We start from the raw sequence: 18,812 nt of genomic DNA, 5'->3' as shown, positions 1-18,812 counted from the left end.
GCCCTAAATATAACTTGTATCGTGGTATCAGTGTTATCACAAGAGCACCAGTTACTGTTGGTATTTTTAAAATTCGCAAACAGCTGAGCTCAACTCTGGTTGGAATTTTCATTAATTGACCTGGCCATTTCCTAACACCTTTATTCACAAAATGCTGGAGTAACTCAGCAGGTCAGGCAGCATCACAGGAGAGAAGGAATGGGTGACGTTTCGGATGCTGCCTGACCTGCTGAGTTTCTCCAGCATTTTGTGAATAAATACCTTTGATTTGTACCAGCATCTGCAGTTATTTTCTTACACTGGCCATTGGCCTGTTGGCCAAAATAATGTCATTTACATCAGTCTTGTGGTTCTTGATCAACAATTAGCTTTGCATTTTATATCTAAAAGTAGGGAAAGGTTGAATTGAAGAAAATATTACAAATAAAAATCACTGAAGTTCATTGAATTCCCAGACAAAAGTCATATTTATTTAAACACAAATACATTTACAGCATGCAGTCAGTCAAAACTAAATGATGGCTTAACCAAAACAGAATTTTATGTGCCTTCTGCTGTCCGACTTATTCTGCACCATATTCCACAGGCAGATACCTTAGTGTCATCTCATGTCAAATTTAGAACTATTACAGTAATTTCTTTAGCATTGTTTAAATAATGCAAATAATTTAGTTGATCACCATGAATAAATACTAGGTTTTTATTCAAATGGTTTTAAAGCATAAACTCGATTATTTCTACAAGATGTGAGGAACAAGCTTACAATAAGCACTTGAAGAGTACACTGCAATGCAATCAAGACAGCAAGGCATTTACTATTCAACAAATAATAAATTTGTATTCAAGACAGCTCGCTGGCCTGTCCAGATGACTTGCAATGGCAATTTTGATACCGATGTCACAAATTAGAACTGCACAAACATTGCAATATCAAAAAAATTGGTCCTTAAACTAGTATTATCCCTCATGCAGTGACTCCACCTACCGACAATTCTGAGTGTTAAGAGTGAGCACAGATTTCCCCTTCTGAACCAAAAGCCATACATATAAATCTCCCAAATCAGGATGGTTATTGCATTAATGAGAAACTTACAAAAACAGTATTAAATTTTGTCTTGGACAATTAGCTTAATTTTATGAAGGTTTAAATACCTCTACCCCCCTCCCCCCCCCCCCAAAAAGAGAAAGCCACAAGGTGATATTGTTTGAGGAAAAAAGAGATCGTAACATTTGAGGATGTTTATTTCAGTCCTATGAATACAGCATTTGTAGAGAATTTTGTGCAGATACACTGACTGGCTGATCAGCATTTAAAATGTCAGGTTTAATCCTGAAAGGTGAAGGCCCTAGATACAAACTGACCGTCACTGGTGCCTGAAACATGTTTGTACTATGTTTATCTCACAGTTGCTTTACTGGCTGATTTGTTGGTCAGCCTCCAGCAACTGCAAAGTTTAAAACAATAAGGAGCTGGAAAATTGAGACAGAAATACAGTATACTGTAATCAAACTAATAAATGTGTTTTCATAAAGATAGTGTCTTGGTTTAGTTATTTAAGCTGTACTATCTGCCAAACATCCATTTACTTGAAGAGTGCATTTTTCTTTGCATACCAATTAATTTATTCAAAAATCCAATATACAAAGCCATTAACAGTGACACAACGCTTAATATATTGAGTTCAGGACAAATAGCTTTCTGCCTTACATGCAATATGACACATCCCAATTGAATTGGCAACAATGACCAATGTATTAACAAAGCTACAAATATCATCTTTTGAAGGTACATATCAACAACGCTTACACCCAGTTGAGAAGTTATTGGAGACACTTCACCAGCTTGTATTGCTTTCTCATTTATTCCAAGAATTGATTCTCAGTTATCCAATTTCATACATTAAATTGTTCCGTCCCTTTAGACTTGAGTTAATAACCAGCATTTTTCTCCGCACATTGGTAGAATCTACGTTACTTCTGGATAACATTTTATTTTTTAAGGACCCAGATAGTTTAGAGTAAACACAAGCATTTTATTTATTAATTTACCTATAAAGAACCAATTATGATAAAAATGGTACTGCAAATTTGCACAGATTTCTCATTTGTGACTCCTTTCCACAGGCTGCACTAAACAGAGTCTAGTGATCCAGAGCACGAACCAAGTATTGAAAAAATTATTAGATGACAGCAAAATGTTCAAGGCTTGAAAAGAAATTAACATTTCAATTTAAAAAATATTATTTGCACTTCAACTAAAACCAATTGTACAACCAGAACAAGTGCAATTTCTTAACTCAAATGCTCTTTTTAATGTCGTTTCATTATATGGTAAGCCCAATAGTGAAACACTGACCCTTAGTTAAGCATTCAAAAAGAAATCCCAAAGAATCTGGATGGCACATTCTTCCATCTTCAGATAAAATGCCTTTTAACTTTCTTTGTTCATTTATGGTCAGCAATATGCTTTCAGCATCGTTTAATCTGCTCTTCCCAAACTTTAGTCAGACAATGCAATATTCTCATGTTAAACAATCTCATCAAAACATTCCAGTATTTTATTAGCAGCTTTTTCTGAACTACCCTAGCTCTCTGCTCTAACCAGTCATAAATGCACCTTCAGTATTCAAATTGTACTACTCTTCATCTTAAACCAAGATAAAAATCCCATTTCAAGAAAACTTCAAGTACTATCTTAATTTACACAAGAGTTATAGCTGGGTTCCTCCAAATCATTTTACCCCCATTGTAAAACAAGCTTATCAAATCTACTTGGCGACATTGTTTCACAAATCCTAAAACAATGAAATGTACACGAATTAGGCTTCAATTTTCTGCTAAGGTTTTCCTGCAACAACGTACATTCAACTTGGCACAGTGCAGACTAAATTTAAGACATGAATGACAATGTACTGTGCAATGAAGCTACACATTAAATCACATGTAGTATTTGCAAGATGCCTACATTGCACTTTTATTTTGCAAGGATGTAGCTGTACAGGCCAGTTTTTTTTTATATCGTTCCAAAAATATTCCTGTGAAAAGTCCAAGTTGCAGAGTTCACACTGCCTTGGAATGATGGGGTTGTTGGATGATCTCTGGTGCTCTTTGATTATGTTGTTGCTTTAGCAGCTGCAGAACAAAATCACACGTTCAAATATTAAGCACTAACCAAGGCTTATTAAAAAACATTTCTTGAGAGACAACCTCATAGGGTGGCAATAATAATAATATATTCCTTTATTCAACCGGGGAAATTTACAGTGTTACAGCAGCAAAGTGGATAGCAAGAGATCATTCATTATAAATAAAAGTTATTAACAAGGATAAATTGTCATCAGTTTACTGTGTATTCCTTAACTGTTACTGTTGACTGGTCTGCTGGGAGCAGTGCTGGTTGTGCAGTCTCACAGCAGCGGGAAGGAAGGACCTCCGATATCTCTCCTTCACGCACTTGGGGTGAAGGAGTCTGTCACTGAAGGAGCTACTCAGTGCAGTGACAGTGTCCTAAATGGGGTGGGAGTCGTTGTCCAGCAGCGATGTTAACTTTGCCATCATCCTCCTCTCTCCCACCGCCAGCACTGAGTCGAGGGGGCAACCCAGGACAGACCTAGCCTTCCTGACCAGCTTGTCAAGTCTCTTCCCCTCCGCCGCTGAGATGCTGCTGCTCCAGCAGACCACTCCATAGAAAATGGCTGATGCAACCATCGTGTTGTAGAAGGTCCTTAGGAGTGCCCCCTGCACTCCAAAGGACCTGAGTCTCCTTAGCAGATAAAGTCTGCTCTGGCCCTTTTTGTATAGCGCATCGGTGTTTTCAGTCCAGTCCAATTTATTATTGAGGTAAAAATGCTTTTATTAATATCGTCTCTAACATTTACAACACTTTGAAGTAGTAAGTAGACAAGATGAGAACATGAGAAAAGCAGAAATTCACCATTAAAATTGAACAAGCAATTCTTCCTTTAAGATGGAGTGTTTTAGTTATGAGGGGAGACTATTTGTTCGCCCGGGAGTTAAGAGGGGCCATGACTAAGGTAGATTAAAAAATTGAGATGTTATAGAAGGGGTCGCCTGCTGGAAACTTTTCCCCTTGGAGGTGAACAAAACTAAAGCACATAGAATTAAGGTAAAGGGTTATGAGATTTAGAGAGGATCCATGGGGAACCTCTCGATGAAGACCTGAAATACACTGCCCAAGATACAGTGGTCATGCTCATAGAGTGATGCCGTGTGGAAACAGGCCCTTCAGATCAACTTGCCCACACCAGCCAACATGTCCCAGCTACACTCGTCCCACCTGCCAGCATTTGGTCCATACCCCTCCAAACCCATCGTATCCATGTACCTGTCTAACTGCTTCTTAAATGTTGGGATAGTCTCTGCCTCATTCCATACACCCACCACCCTTTGTGTGAAAAAATTACATCTCAGATTCCTATTAAATCTTTTCCCCCTCACCTATGTCCTCTGGTCCTCGATTCACCTACTCTGGACAAGAGACTCTGTGCATCAACCCGATCTATTCCTTTCATGATCTTATACACCTCTATAAGATCACCCCTGATCTTCCTGTGCTCCAAGGAATAGAGTCCCAGGGTTAACAGAGTTACAGAATAAAGACACGTGCTCCCTGGTTGCGTGAATGTATCCACGCAGTATGACTCCAAGGATAATTTGACACTGCTAAAACAGATTATCTGGACATGATTATGTTGACATTGTGAATGAAGCTGTGACCAAATTGGTTGCTGTGTTTCCCAAATGAGAAAAGTGCTCCCCTTTAATAGAAAATGTTCTTATCTTTCCCCCCCCATGTAGACCATGAAAGCAAAACTTTTTCCCCAGCATACTATCAAAAGGGCAAAAATGAAAATACGGCAGTATACACAGAGGCATCAGTTTAGCCCTGGTATGAAGAGTTAAGATCAATTCTACTTCAGTGCTGCATCACAAAAAAATGTGTGTGAAGTAAGAATTAAGTTTAAGCCCAGTCAGTTCACTCAATTAGAAAAAATAATTTGTAACACTGATTACTATGAAGATGGTTTTCCATCAAAAATTCACATAATTAGATGTGAACCATGTCCGTCTTTCCCAAAGGAGTGCTGTGCTATTATCCAGCACATTGCAGGATTCTTATGCAGTTCTAAAAGGTACTTGTACCAAAATAGTAACAGTACAAATGTTAAGATGGTGCATGCTGGAATCAAACATAGCAAGAAAAATCATGACTAGATTTCTAGAGAAATGACAAAGCTCAGACTTGGTGCAAACTACCTGAAGGATGACAAACAGGATGAGGAAGGGATGACTTATGCGTACAGCTATGCAGTCCCATAGAGCTACTGAATGCATAACAAGTCACAGGAAAGGTCAGAAGGGATTTCTGCTTAAATTAATTCCAATCTACAACGGCTCAATGGGGAAGTATAGGAGTAGGAAAAGCGTGGGAAGGGAATTAACTACCAACACAAATCAAAAAAATATTCACCTATTATCATTTATATCTCGCGGGTCATCTGCATAATCCATGAATACACAGAAAAGAGAAATGCAACAGCAATGTCAATGATGTGCATACCTTTTGGAATATTTTACTGAGTAAGAAGGAAGGAAAAGCTTTATGACAACCTTTCAAAAAATGCATTTGCTACTGGAGTGTCCCTAGGAAATCCTGTTCCTAGCTGTTGGCAGCGACACAGAGGTGAAGCAGATAGAGAAGCATTAATCCCTCTAGAGTACGGGTCAATAATTAACAATACCAGTACATGCCTAAACCCACGTTGCCATCTAGGATTTTCATTAAAATAATTTATTAAGACCTGATAATAATAACCAAATGTTTGCACTTGGGCTAAATCAAGTAGTTCAAGACATTCCCCGAGGGCAGGGGGGCCCGGGACACTCCCGGAGGGCAGGCCCGAGTCGCCCCACCACGGTCAGATGACGGGGGCGGACTCGCCCCAAGGCGGAAAGCGGCCTAAGGAGAAACGGCGGTCCAGCGAGTGGCTGAGACAAGGTGTCATGTAAGAAAATAACTGCAGATGCTGGTACAAATCGAAGGTATTTATTCACAAAATGCTGGAGTAACTCAGCAGGTCAGGCAGCATCTCGGGAGAGAAGGAATGGGTGACGTTTCGGGTCGAGACCCTTCTTCAGACTGATGTCAGGGGGGCGGGACAAAGGAAGGATATGGGTGGAGACAGGAAGATAGAGGGAGAACTGGGAAGGGGGAGGGAAAGAGAGGGACAGAGGAGCTATCTAAAGTTGGAGAAGTCAATGTTCATACCGCTGGGCTGCAAGCTGCCCAAGCGAAATATGAGGTGCTGTTCCTCCAATTTCCGGTGGGCCTCACTATGGCACTGGAGGAGGCCCATGACAGAAAGGTCAGACTGGGAGTGGGAGTTGAAGTACTCAGCCACGGGGAGATCAGGTTGGTTGAGGCGGACTGAGCGCAGGTGTTGAGCGAAGCGATCGCCGAGCATGCGTTTGGTTTCGCCGATGTAAATAAGTTGACATCTAGAGCAGCGGATACAATAGATGAGGTTGGAGGAGGTGCAGGTGAACCTCTGTCTCACCTGGAAAGACTGTTTGGGTCCTTGGATGGAGTTGAGGGGGGAGGTAAAGGGGGAGACAAGGTGGTCGGGTCGGAGGCTGAGGATGAGGTCGGGGCCGGAGCCTTGAGAATGGGGCCGGAGCCCCGAGAACGGGGCGGGAACCCGAGTTCGGGCTGAGGTGGATGGGCCGCGTCGCCAAGTACCAAGGGGAACCCGTGGGGAGGACGAAAAAGGATGAGTACTTTTTGAAACTTTGTGGCAACTCTTTTGTGTACTTTGTATGCAAAAACAAAGAACTTCACTGCACCTAGCTAGGTACAAGTGACTATAAAATATCATCTATCCCCTACTCCCAATTCCTCCATCTACGCCGCATCTGCGCCCAGGATGAGGTGTTTCACACTAGGGCATCAGAGATGTCCTCATTCTTCAGGAAACGGGGCTTCCCCTCTTCCATTATAGATGAGGTTCTCACTAGGGTCTCTTCCACATCCTGCAGCTCCGCTCTTGCTCCCCCTCCCCCCACTCGTAACAAGGACAGAATCCCCCTCGTTCTCACCTTCCACCCCACCAGCCAGCGTATCCAACAAATCATCCTCCAACATTTCCGTCACCTTCAATGGGATCCCACTACTGGCCACATCTTCCCATCTCCTCCCCTCTCTGCGTTCCGCAGAGACCATTCCCTCCGTAACTCCCTGGTCCACTCGTCCCTTCCTACCCAAACCACCCCCTCTCCAGGCACTTTGCCCTGCAACCGCAGGAGGTGCAACACCTGTCCCTTTACCTTCCCCCCTTGACTCCATCCAAGACCCAAACAGTCTTTCCAGGTAAGACAGAGAGAGGTTCACCTGCACCTCCTCCAACATCATCTATTGTATCCACTGTTCCAGATGTTAACTTCTCTACATCGGCGAGACCAAACGCAGGCTCGGCGATCATTTCGCTCAACACCTTCGCTCAGTCCGCCTTAACCAACCTGATCTCCCGGTGGCTGAGCACTTCAACACCCCCTCCCACTCCCAGCCTGACCTTTCTGTCATGGGCCTCCTCCAGTGTCATAGTGAGGCCCACCGCAAATTGGAGGACCAGCACCTCATATTTCGTTTGGGCAGCTTACAGCCCAGGGGTATGAACATTGACTTCTCTAACTTTAGATAGTTCCTCTGTCCCTCTCTTCTCCTCCCCCTTCCCAGTTCTCCCACTGTCTTCCTGTCTCCACCTATATCCTTTCTTTGTCGTGCCCCCCCTGACATCAGTCTGAAGAAGGGTTTCGACCTGAAACGTCGCCCATTCCTTCTCTCCTAGATGCTGCCTGACCTGCTGAGTTACTCCAGCATTTTGTGATACCTTCGATAAAATGTCATCACTTCATCATCAGTTAACACCTTACACAGCACTGTTTACCTATAGAAACAAACACATCCTCAAATTGTATGCAGAAATGTTGACTACAATGCTTTTGGTTATCACTGCAACAATGAATCCACAGGTTTATCTGCAGATGCCAGGTAAATAAAGATGGTGTGTGAAAAATTATAATTCTCAAACGATATGAAACTCCAAACCATTTCCAAAAGCAATGAAAATCGTTCTCCTGAATGGTTGGCCATGTGCATTAACATTTCTTTCCAGAGATGCTGCCTGACACATGTGGAGTGCTTCCAGTATTTTCTGTTTTCATTCCAAATGCAATCTATGTTATCGTTCTGAACATACTTATTAACCTTCTGCAGGTACAGATTTAAAATCCCCAATCTCGCAGGAACCAACCTGCGGTTAGTTAGCAGTGAGCTAGGATGACCTACCTTTAACAGATGAAGGCAAGAACCCAATGTCTCCAATCTCAGCATTATTAGGCACCTCTCTGGGGACACTAAAATAAAGCAAGTTCTCGTTTAGTATAATTCCAGACCTCAAACAAATTCTGCAGGATTACGTTTTGGATGAAGGGTCTAACACTACAATATTAAGTTTCCATTTAGCTACCCTAGTTTTGTAATTAGATATGGACACAATTTACAAGCATAATGCCTACAGTTAGACAAGATTCCAATCCGCACAGACTGAAGTGACTTCGAGCACATTCCTACACTCTCTGGACTTATTCCCATCTCTGTTCAAGTGGATACAGTTAGCCACTATTCTAGACCACCTGCCCTTTGACGACTTCAATGTTCTTCCTGAGGTAACCACATGTTCCCCAACATGGTCCTCATTTTGCAATGTAAATGTATTACATCTGAAACGGCAGCCACCCCTGCAGTACTAATATTTAACATTTTCTGCCCTTTAACATTCTTTAAGATGTTTTTGTAATGGAATCCAAATTGGAAAATTACACCTCCAAGGCATCTGGAAATACATTTTAGACATGCATCACTGAATAACATTATACTTGTAATTAATATTGTTCGAACCGAAAGGCTACTTAAGGAAGTGGCGCTTGAAATCGTGGACGCATTGGTGATCATTTTCCAATGTTCTAAAGATTCAGGATCAGTTCCTGTGGATTGGAGGGTGGCTAATGTTATCCCACTTTTCAAGAAAGGAGGGAGAGAGAAAACAGGAAATTATAGACCAGTTAGCCTGACATCAGTGGTGGGGAAGATGCTGGAGTCAATTATAAAAGAAGAAATTGCGGAACATTTGGATAGCAGTAACAGGATCGTTCCTAATCAGCATGGATTTACAAAGGGGAAATTATGCTTGACTAATCTTTTGGAATTTTTTGAGGATGTAACTAGGAAAATGGACAAGTGGATGTAGTGTACCTGGACTTTCAGAAAGCCTTTGATAAAGTCCCACGTAGGAGATTAGTGGGCAAGATTAGAGCACATGATATTGGGGGTAGGGTGCTGACATGGATAGAAAATTGGTTGGCAGACAGGAAACAAAGAGTAGGGATTAACGGGTCCCTTTCAGAATGGCAGGCAGTGACTAGTGGGGTACCGCCAGGCTCGGTGCTGGGACCACAGCTATTTACAATAGACATTAATGACTTAGACGAAGGGATTAAAAGTAACATTAGCAAATTTGCGGATGACACAAAGCTGGGTGGCAGTGTGAACTGTGAGGAGGATGCTATGAGGATGCAGGGTGACTTGGACAGGTTGTGTGAGTGGGCAGATGCATGGCAGATGCAGTTTAATGTGGATAAATGTGAGGTTATCCACTTTGGTGGAAAGAACAGGAAGGCAGATTATTATCTGAATGGTGTGGTTAGGAAATGGGGAAGTACAAAGAGATCTGGGTGTCCTTGTTCATCAGTCACTTAAAGTTAGAATGCAGGTACAGCAGGCAGTGAAGAAAGCTAATGGCATGTTGGCTTTTATGACAAGAGGAGTTGAGTAATCAGTTACTCCAGAATTTTGTGTCTATCTTTGGTATAAACCAGCATCTGCAGTTCATTTTTATTTTATAATCAGTTTTGCCTTCAATCTCTATTTAATGTATAGATTAAACTCTATGTGCAATACCAAAGATATCTGGAATTAGTTGCTTTCATTAGTTACAGCAAGTGCATTCATTGCAGCAAAAGATGACAATGAGACACGTACATGCAAGCACATTCATTGTTAACAATGAGGGGGTGGGGGGGAAACAATTGAAGTGACAGAGGCCTGTAAGATTTGAAAAATCTGGAAATTGTTAAAGAAAACGTTCGACATAATTAGCTTCCAGGGTTATGAAATAACAATGGCACTGAAACAAATGGGATTATGTCAAAACAGCTAACTCATCGGAACCTACGCACAAGTTTTTCGTGAGATACGTACAACTTATCTGATTTTACACCTCCACCACCTCCACGTACAGCGACCGCTTGGCTGTTCTGGAAGAATCCACCGCCCCCACGAATTGCACTTGGATGAGTTGGTGATGCCATTGGGGGTTGACCAGGACGAATGGGCTTAGCTAAATTTTAAAAAAAACAACAGAGTATTAACTACTTAAATCTTAGTTTATGTGATAGTACAATAAGGCCTTTTGGCCCATCGAGTCTACTCCGCCATTCAATCATGGTCAATCCATCTCTCCCTCCTAATCCCATTCTCCTGCCTTCTCCCCATATCCTCTGACACCCGTTGACAACCAAAATATAATTTTGCACTTAACTTGCTTCACAATCCAGGAGACCATTCGGCCCGCTGGACCCAAGTCTGCTCCCATCCCTCTCCTTTCATTCCTGTAGCCCTGCAACTTGTTCTCTCTTCCACGCCAGTCAACCACCCTTTGATTATTTTGCTGCTTACCTAACCAAGGGATATATTACAATGACTAATTTATCTAACAAAAAAGCCTTTGGAATGTGGAGGAAACCAGAATGTAATTTGAAGACTGACACTTTGCTTATACAGAGGGACTTGGGATGCAAGTCCACAGTTCCACGAATGAGAAGACAGCAATAGATGGGGTGGTAAAGAAGGGCAAGCTTGTATTCACTGATGGTGGCATCGAGCATAAAAATTGGGAAGTAGTGTTGCAGCTGTGTAAAACTTTGGTTAGGCCACATTTGGAATACTGTGTGCAGTTCTGGTGGGTGCATGACTGGACACATGTGGAGGCTTTAGAGGGCATGAAGTGTTGGTGGTGGATAGTGAGAAAAGATATACAAGTTTACAATCGGATCTAGATCTGTTGGGAAGCGGAATTTAACTCTGACAAGTGTGCGATGTTCAATTTTGGTATACTAAATTAGGGGAGGACTTGCACAGTAAATGGTAAATCCCTGGAGAATGTTGTGGAACAGAAAGATTTAGAAGTACAGATAGACACAAAAAGCTGGAGTAATGGAGCGGGTCCAGCAGCATCTCTGGGGAAAAGGATTTACTAGTCCAGGCACATGGCTCCCTGAGAGTGCAGATTCAGGACGGCTGTGTGGTGAAGGTGGAGCTAGGCATGCATATCTTCAATGGGAAGGGTATCGAGTACGAACGTTGTGGCATCATGATGCAGCAGGACAAGTTGTTAGGGAGACCACACTGGAGTACAGATGCTCCCCGACTTACGATGCTTCGACTTACGATATTTCGACTTTACGATGGTGCAAACGCTGGGCAACGGCAGCGAGCTGCACCTCGCTTCCGGCCACGTGATCGGGTGCATTAAATGCATTTCAACTTACGATAGTTTCGGTTTTCGATGGGTTTCTCGGAACGTGACCCCATCGTAAGTTGAGGAGCGCCTGCACTGTATGCATTTCTGTTTACAAAGTATGACATGAAGTTGGAAAAAAGATTCACTAGGATATGACTTGGACTTGCAGGCTTGAGTTACAGGGAGGGATTGGATAGTTTGGTCTTTTCTCTTTGGGTGTAGGAGATTGAGGGATGATCTTATTGGGTTGCACAAGATCACGAGGGGCATGGATAAGGAGAACTCTCGCTCTTCCTTCCCCCCCCCCCGGGTAGAGGATTCTAAAAGAGGGCAATCTTTTCACCCACAGGGTAGTCCGTATCTGGAATAAGCTGCCAGAGGAAGCTGTAGAAGCAGGTATAATAACTGCTTTCAAAAGGCATTTGGACAGATATTTGGTTCTGAAAGGTCTAGAGGGTGGGCAAATGTGACTAGCCCAGATGCCAACTTGGTCAGCATGGACAAGGTGGGTCAAAAGGCTTGTTTCCAGGCTGTATAGTTCTGACTCTAAGAGGTCACTTGGATGTTGTCTGACACAGAGAGAATCAGCTACAAGGGGGTTGGACAAACTTGGATTGTTGTGTTTGGAGCACCGGAGATTGAGAGATGATCGAATGGAAGTATCTAAAATCATAGTGGGCTATAGAAACATAGAAAATAGGTGCAGGAGTAGGCCATTCGGCCCTTCGAGCCTGCACCGCCATTCAATATGATCATGGCTGATCATCCAGCTCAGTAACCTGTACCTGCCTTCTCTCCATACCCCGACCCCTTTAGCCACAAGGGCCACATCTAACTCCCTCTTAAATATAGCCAATGAACTGGCCTCAACTACCTTCTGTGGCAGAGAATTCCACAGACTCACCACTCTCTGTGTGAAGAAATGTTTCACACAGAGAGTGGTGAGTCTGTGGAATTCTCTGATAGGGTAGGGTAGGGTAGGCAGGGCCTTTTTTCCCCCCAGGGTAGAAATGTCGAATACTAGCGGGTATAGGTTTAAGGTGAGAGGTGGAAAATTTAAAGGAGGTTTACCAGGCAAGTTTTCTTCTAATAAAAGAGAACCACAGGAGCCTGGAACACACTGCAAGGGGAGGTCATGGAAGTAAATACAATAGCAATGTTTAAGAATATTTAGACAGGCACATGAGTAGACAGGGTATAGAATTGGTTGACATAGACATCATCATGGGCCGAAGTCCTGTTTCCATACAGCTCTGGGCTCACTGCCCTGTCCACCTTCTAAGGTTTCATATACAACTGACAATCTCTGCAAAAGGCGGAGTATTGATTTCACTTCAATGCAATCTACAATTTATTTCCAAAATTAATTAATTCTCAACTATAAATAATGGGGCCAATGTTAAATTCAAATTATTTAAAAAACAACAAAAACTGTAGGCACGAATAATTAAATATTCAGGTGTTTTCTCCCCCTTCTGTGCAAGAAAACAAAAATCAATGGATCATCATCACTAGTTCCAGAAACCCAGCAGGATACCAGCACTTCCTCCACTCACATAACTATCTCCCTTCCCTATCTCTTTATTTGCTTAACACGTGAAATAATTGCACGCTTCTACCAGTTTCACGAAAGATTGTTGACCTACACAAATGTTGCCAGATCTAAAGTTACCGCCTAACTTAATGTTTTTAAATAGACTTAATGACTAGATAATGTCAAGAGTAGAGTATTTTATTGTCATATGTCCCAGATAGAACAATTAAATTCTTACTTGCAGCAGCACAACAGAATATGTCAACACAGCATTCTGTTAACAATGTAATAAACGAGAAAACATGTTCAATGTGTGTATATACACCTACTCACATATACCAATTATGTATACACACATATACATGTACACACACACACACACACATTCATATGGACACACATACATATGGACACACATAACAAATACACAAAATGGAGAGTGATTTGACCAGCTCTACTGTACTGCCAGAAATTCACCACTAATTTCCATCCTGCTCTTAAATATACTTGGACCATCTCCGACATCTCCCTACCGTTTCTGGATCTCACCATTTCCATCACAGGAGACAGACTAGTGACTAACATCCACTACAAACCCACTGACTCCCACAGCTATCTGGACTACACTTCTTCCCACCCTGTCTCCTGCAAAAAGTCTATCCCCTACTCCCAATTCCTCCGTCTACGCCGCATCTGCGCCCAGGAAGAGGTGTTTCACACTAGGGCATCAGAGATGTCCTCATTCTTTAGGAAACGGGGCTTCCCCTCTTCCATTATAAATTAGGCTCTCACTAGGGCCTCCTCTATATCCCGCAGCTCCGCTCTTGCTCCCCCTCCTCCCATTCGTAACAAGGACAGAATCCCCCTTGTCCTCACCTTCCACCCCATCAGCCAGTGTATCCAACAAATTATCCGCCAACATTTCCGTCACCTCCAACGGGACCCCACTACTGGCCACATCTTCCCATCTCCTCCCCTTTCTGCGTTCCGCAGAGACCGTTCCCTCTGTAACTCCCTGGTCCACTCGTCCCTTCCTACCCAAACCACCCCATCCCCGGGAACTTTCCCCAGCAACCGCAACACCTGTCCCTTTACATCCCCCCTCGACTCCATCCAAGGACCCAAACAGTCTTTCCAGGTGAGACAGAGGTTCACCTGCACCTCCTCCAACCTCATCTACTGTATCCGCTGTTCCAGATGTCAACTTCTCTACATCGGCGAGACCAAACGCATGCTCGGCGATCGTTTTGCCTTAGCCAACCTGATCTCCCGGTGGCTGAGCACTTCAACTCCCCCTCCCACTCCCAGTCTGACCTTTCTGTCATGGGCCTCCGCCAGTGTCATAGTGAGGCCCACCGCAAATTGGAGGAACAGCACCTCATATTTCGCTTGGGCAGCTTGCAGCCCAGTGGCATGAACATTGACTTCTCTAGATAGTTCCTCTGTCCCTCTCTTCCCCTCCCCCTTCCCAGTTCTCCCACTATCTTCCTGTCTCCACCTATATCCTTCCTTTGTCCCGCCCGCCCTGACATCAGTCTGAAGAAGGGTCTCGACCCGAAACGTCACCCATTCCTTCTCTCCAGAGATGTTGCCTGACCCGCTGAGTTACTCCAGCATTTTGAGATACTGCCAGAAATGCTCAATTCACACAGGCTTGCTCAGGGCAGCATGATGGCGCAGCAGCAGAGTTGCTGCCTTACAGCACCAGACACCTGGGTTCGATCCCAACTACAGATGCTGTCTGTATGGATACTCACATATACAGATCATATGCACACACACACGCACACATAAAAAACAAACAAACAATAATAACTGGAGCGACTAGGCTTGTATACACTGGAATTTAGAAGGATGAGAGGAGATCTTATTGAAACGTATAAGATTATTAAGGGGTTGGACACGTTAGAGGCAGGAAACATGTTCCCAATGTTGGGGGAGTCCAGAACCAGGGGCCACAGTTTAAGAATAAGGGGTAGGCCATTTAGAACAGAGATGAGGAAAAACTTTTTCAGTCAGAGTTGTGAATCTGTGGAATTTTCTGCCCCAGAAGGCAGTGGAGGCCAATTCTCTGAATACATTCAAGAGAGAGCTAGATAGAGCTCTTAAGGATAGCGGAGTCAGGGGGTATGGGGAGAAAGCAGGAACGGGGTACTGATTGAGAATGATCAGCCATGATCACATTGAATGGCGGTGCTGGCTCGAAGGGCCGAATGGCCTACTCCTGCACCTATTGTCTATTGTCTATTGTCTAATAGTGCAATAATAGTCTATGTACTGCGGAGCTTATTTGAGGTTGTAGTATTTAATAGCCTAATGGCAGTAGGGAAGAAGCTGTTCCTGAACCTGGACGTTACAGTTTTCTGGCCCCATAGTAGCACTCCTACACGAGTGTAATATATCTAACGTACCAATCTGTGCGGAGTGCACTCTCCTTGCCATGTTCTTCGCTCGCACAGCTTCCTTGATGCGATCCACTTCCTGCTGGTAGCGTTTGCGATCTCGAGCTGCATTCTCCTTCGCTTCCTTTAATGCGGACTCCAAAGCCTTGACTCTTTCCGCTGTAGCTCTAAGGCGTTTCTCCAGTTTTGGAAGCTCACAACGAAGGTCTGCATTATCTCGTACCAACTAAAGTTAAGTATAACAACTTAATATTACAAATGAAAAAAACATGATCAGACTGCATCAAGACTTCCGCAAATTGCAATTTCAATGAAATGAATTGAACAATACCAACCTTCATCAAAAAGATGGCAACAAACAACAAACTGACTGAATTTAGACTTTCGTCTAATGTATAAACACTTTAGAACTGCAAGAACCCTTTGTATCTGTAGAAGATATTTAATGGCAAACTCAGGTGTCAATAGCGTTTCACAAGATTATTCCTTGACTGCTTTGTTTTAATCACAAATAATAGGAAATTAATCGGACTTGAGGGCCTTTTCCCTAGTAGTAATCGACAAATTTCTTCTCTTGCGATCCAGTGCCAACCTCATTTTCCCAGTCTACCTGCAAATTGCAATCCCCCATGTAACATTTGTCTTTCTTACATGCCGTTTCTATTTCCTGATGTAAATTGTGGCCTACACCCTGACTACTATTTGGAGGCCGTATATAACTCCCATCAGGGCCTTTTCTAAACTCTACCTGCAAGGATTCTACATCTTCTCATCCTATGTCTTTTTTTTTGTGCTAAGGATTAAATTTCATTCCTTACCAACAAAGCCACCCCACCCCTTTGCCCAGCTGTCTGCCTTTTTGATAGGAAATGTACCTTTTTGAGTTCAGCTCCCAGCTCGGATCAAGATTTGCCCTCTTCCTTGTAGGGCCCTCTACATATTGCCCATGCAAACTTTCCTGAACACATGACATTGTCTAAACCCTTGGCACCATGACAGTCCCAGTCTATATTGGGAATGTTAAAGATCATTCTGCAATGACAACCTTTTCAGTCTTGCAGCTGCCTGCAATCTCCTGACATATTTGTTATTGTAATTTCCGTTTACTATTTGGGTGCCTATAGTGCACTCCCAACAAGGTTTTGCATACAAAAACTTTTATCACAGGAAAATAGTTTCAATGAATTATACCACAAAACAGGATCAACAAACTCAACATGACTGAAGCTAAGCCAACTATGAAACTATTATAATGCCCTTTGTATTTCTCAGCTCCACCCACACAGCCTCACTGGATGAACCATAGGGCAGCGTAAACTCAAGGAAACTTTGGGAACAACGTTTAAATCCTTTTTAAAAATGGGCATTTCTCGTTGACAACAGATCTTGGGATTTCTTACTTTATCCATCATTGCAGCCTTAGTTTTAAAAGGTAATCCTTTATAAACCTCCAATTTGGCAAAGCCCAAATGGAACAGATCACCAAATTAATTACAAAAGCAGATAGGTGGATTAGGAACTTCAATGCTTTTGACGCACCTGTTTGTGAACCTTGGTGAGCTGTTCAAGGTTGTTTTCAAGAAAGGAGATCTTTTGCTTCTGTGCAGCACTCCCACCAGTATCGTCAGAATCCATTTCAGCACTCTGGGGATTCAAAATATTTAACAAGAATAATATAATGATTTACAACATCAGGTGATTTAAAAACGTTTTGCATACAAAAACTTTTATCACAGGAAAATAGTTTCAATGAATTATACCACAAAACAGAATCAACAAACTCAACATGACTGAAGCTAAGCCAACTATAAAACTATGTAGGGTCTCGACTCGAAACGTCGCCCACTCCTTCTCTCCCGAGATGCTGCCTGACCTGCTGAGTTACTCCAGCATTTTGTGAATAAATACCTATTATAATGGGGTCGGCTTCAGAGGCTTGTCGGATCCTATTAGAATTGAACCTCAGTAACCAAGTGTAGATAGCAGATTGAATGGAACTACAATGGGCACAACTTTCCATGACTGTGCAGTGCATGCATCTAACTTTATCAGCAATCACTTCCATCAGCATTACATAACTACGTGGAGCATTGCACAAAGCCCCATGGTGCAAAAGTTACACCTTTACACTCCCCATAGGGCTCTGTTCACTTGTAATTTTCTCCCAGAATATTATTCTAATTTCCACCCCTCCCCCCTACCCCCAAACGCGTCCGCCCCAATGTGCTTATACATATTATCCATCTCAACTACTATTTGAGTTTCACAACTTCCCCACACCTTGGGATAAAGGCGTTATTTCCTTCCCAAATCAAAACATCTTTCATAAGCTCCTGCCATCAAGTTCTCTTATCAAACCATCAACCTTAAGTCCTGTATTTGGTCAAACCTCAACCTTCTTACTTCAAATAAAAGAGCCTAGTCTTTTCACAAAGGGTGGCGAAACTCTTGAATTTCCCTGGGTGGCAAGATCATTAGGGGTATTTAAAGAGGAATTTGATCAATTTTTGAAAGACCAGGGAATGAGGTGGCACAGAAGATGAGAAAAGGCCTGGAAGCAGATCAGCCATGATAATATTGAACGCAGAAGAACAAGCTAGGAGTGCCAAATTGCCCACTTCTACAATCATTTTATGTTCCTTAGGCCAATCTGGTACTTTAATCCTTTGATAGTTTTGCACTGGGTTTTAAGTGCCTTGCAAATTGAATCAAATAGTGACTAACTAGTCAGAATGTACCATAAGTGCAAGTGTAAAATGTCCCTAGTGTGTGTAGGGTAGTGTTAATGTGCGGGGATCGCTGGTCAGTGCGGAGTCGGTGGGTCGAAGAGTCTGTTTCCGCGCTGCATCTCTAAACTAAACCACCTTTGGGGGGGAAAAAACAAGTCATTAATACTGTTCTCAATACATCCAGAGAAAGTATTTAAATTCCTGTAACCAAAGTGAGCATGGATTACATGCAAAATTGCATGGTCCCAACAAAGACTGACAAAATATGTACAGTTAATCCACATGCTAATGATGAAAACCCCCATCAAGAATAATTAAATACATCCAAACCAAAATTAACTACAGGTCAAATTACAAAGAAGATTAATATCTCTATATATAGTAATCCCTCCTTAGCTACCAACCAGATTGTAAACAAAATGAAGTAGGTTTACACTGAGCAAAAGTAAAGCACATATCTCATTCACAAACCAAAAAAGTACAATTTTGG

At 42.7% G+C, this 18,812-nt stretch overlaps 1 protein-coding gene across 3 annotated transcripts in view; it reads right to left on the bottom strand.

Annotated features, from left to right (window-relative positions):
* Window positions 1-430: 430 nt before the first annotated feature.
* The window catches only part of LOC144608118 (kinesin-1 heavy chain), a 331,882-nt gene continuing 313,500 nt past the window's right edge, over window positions 431-18,812 (bottom strand). For 2 of the 3 annotated variants that reach the window (XM_078425501.1, XM_078425482.1), the window contains 5 exons: window positions 17,133-17,237; window positions 15,603-15,819; window positions 10,337-10,475; window positions 8,366-8,433; window positions 431-3,132 (listed from right to left, as the gene is read on the bottom strand). In XM_078425501.1, the coding sequence (XP_078281627.1) occupies window positions 3,113-3,132; window positions 8,366-8,433; window positions 10,337-10,475; window positions 15,603-15,819; window positions 17,133-17,237 (549 nt within the window). In that variant the 3' untranslated portion in view covers window positions 431-3,112. The remainder of the gene's footprint in view (window positions 3,133-8,365; window positions 8,434-10,336; window positions 10,476-15,602; window positions 15,820-17,132; window positions 17,238-18,812) is intronic. The other variant, XM_078425492.1, reaches the window with a different exon arrangement.

This window comes from Rhinoraja longicauda, chromosome 2 (genome assembly GCF_053455715.1).
Source record: "Rhinoraja longicauda isolate Sanriku21f chromosome 2, sRhiLon1.1, whole genome shotgun sequence".
Classification (NCBI taxonomy): domain Eukaryota; kingdom Metazoa; phylum Chordata; class Chondrichthyes; order Rajiformes; family Arhynchobatidae; genus Rhinoraja; species Rhinoraja longicauda.
The sequence above is the reverse complement of the archived record's forward strand: the minus strand, read 5'-3'. Positions and strand labels throughout refer to the sequence as shown.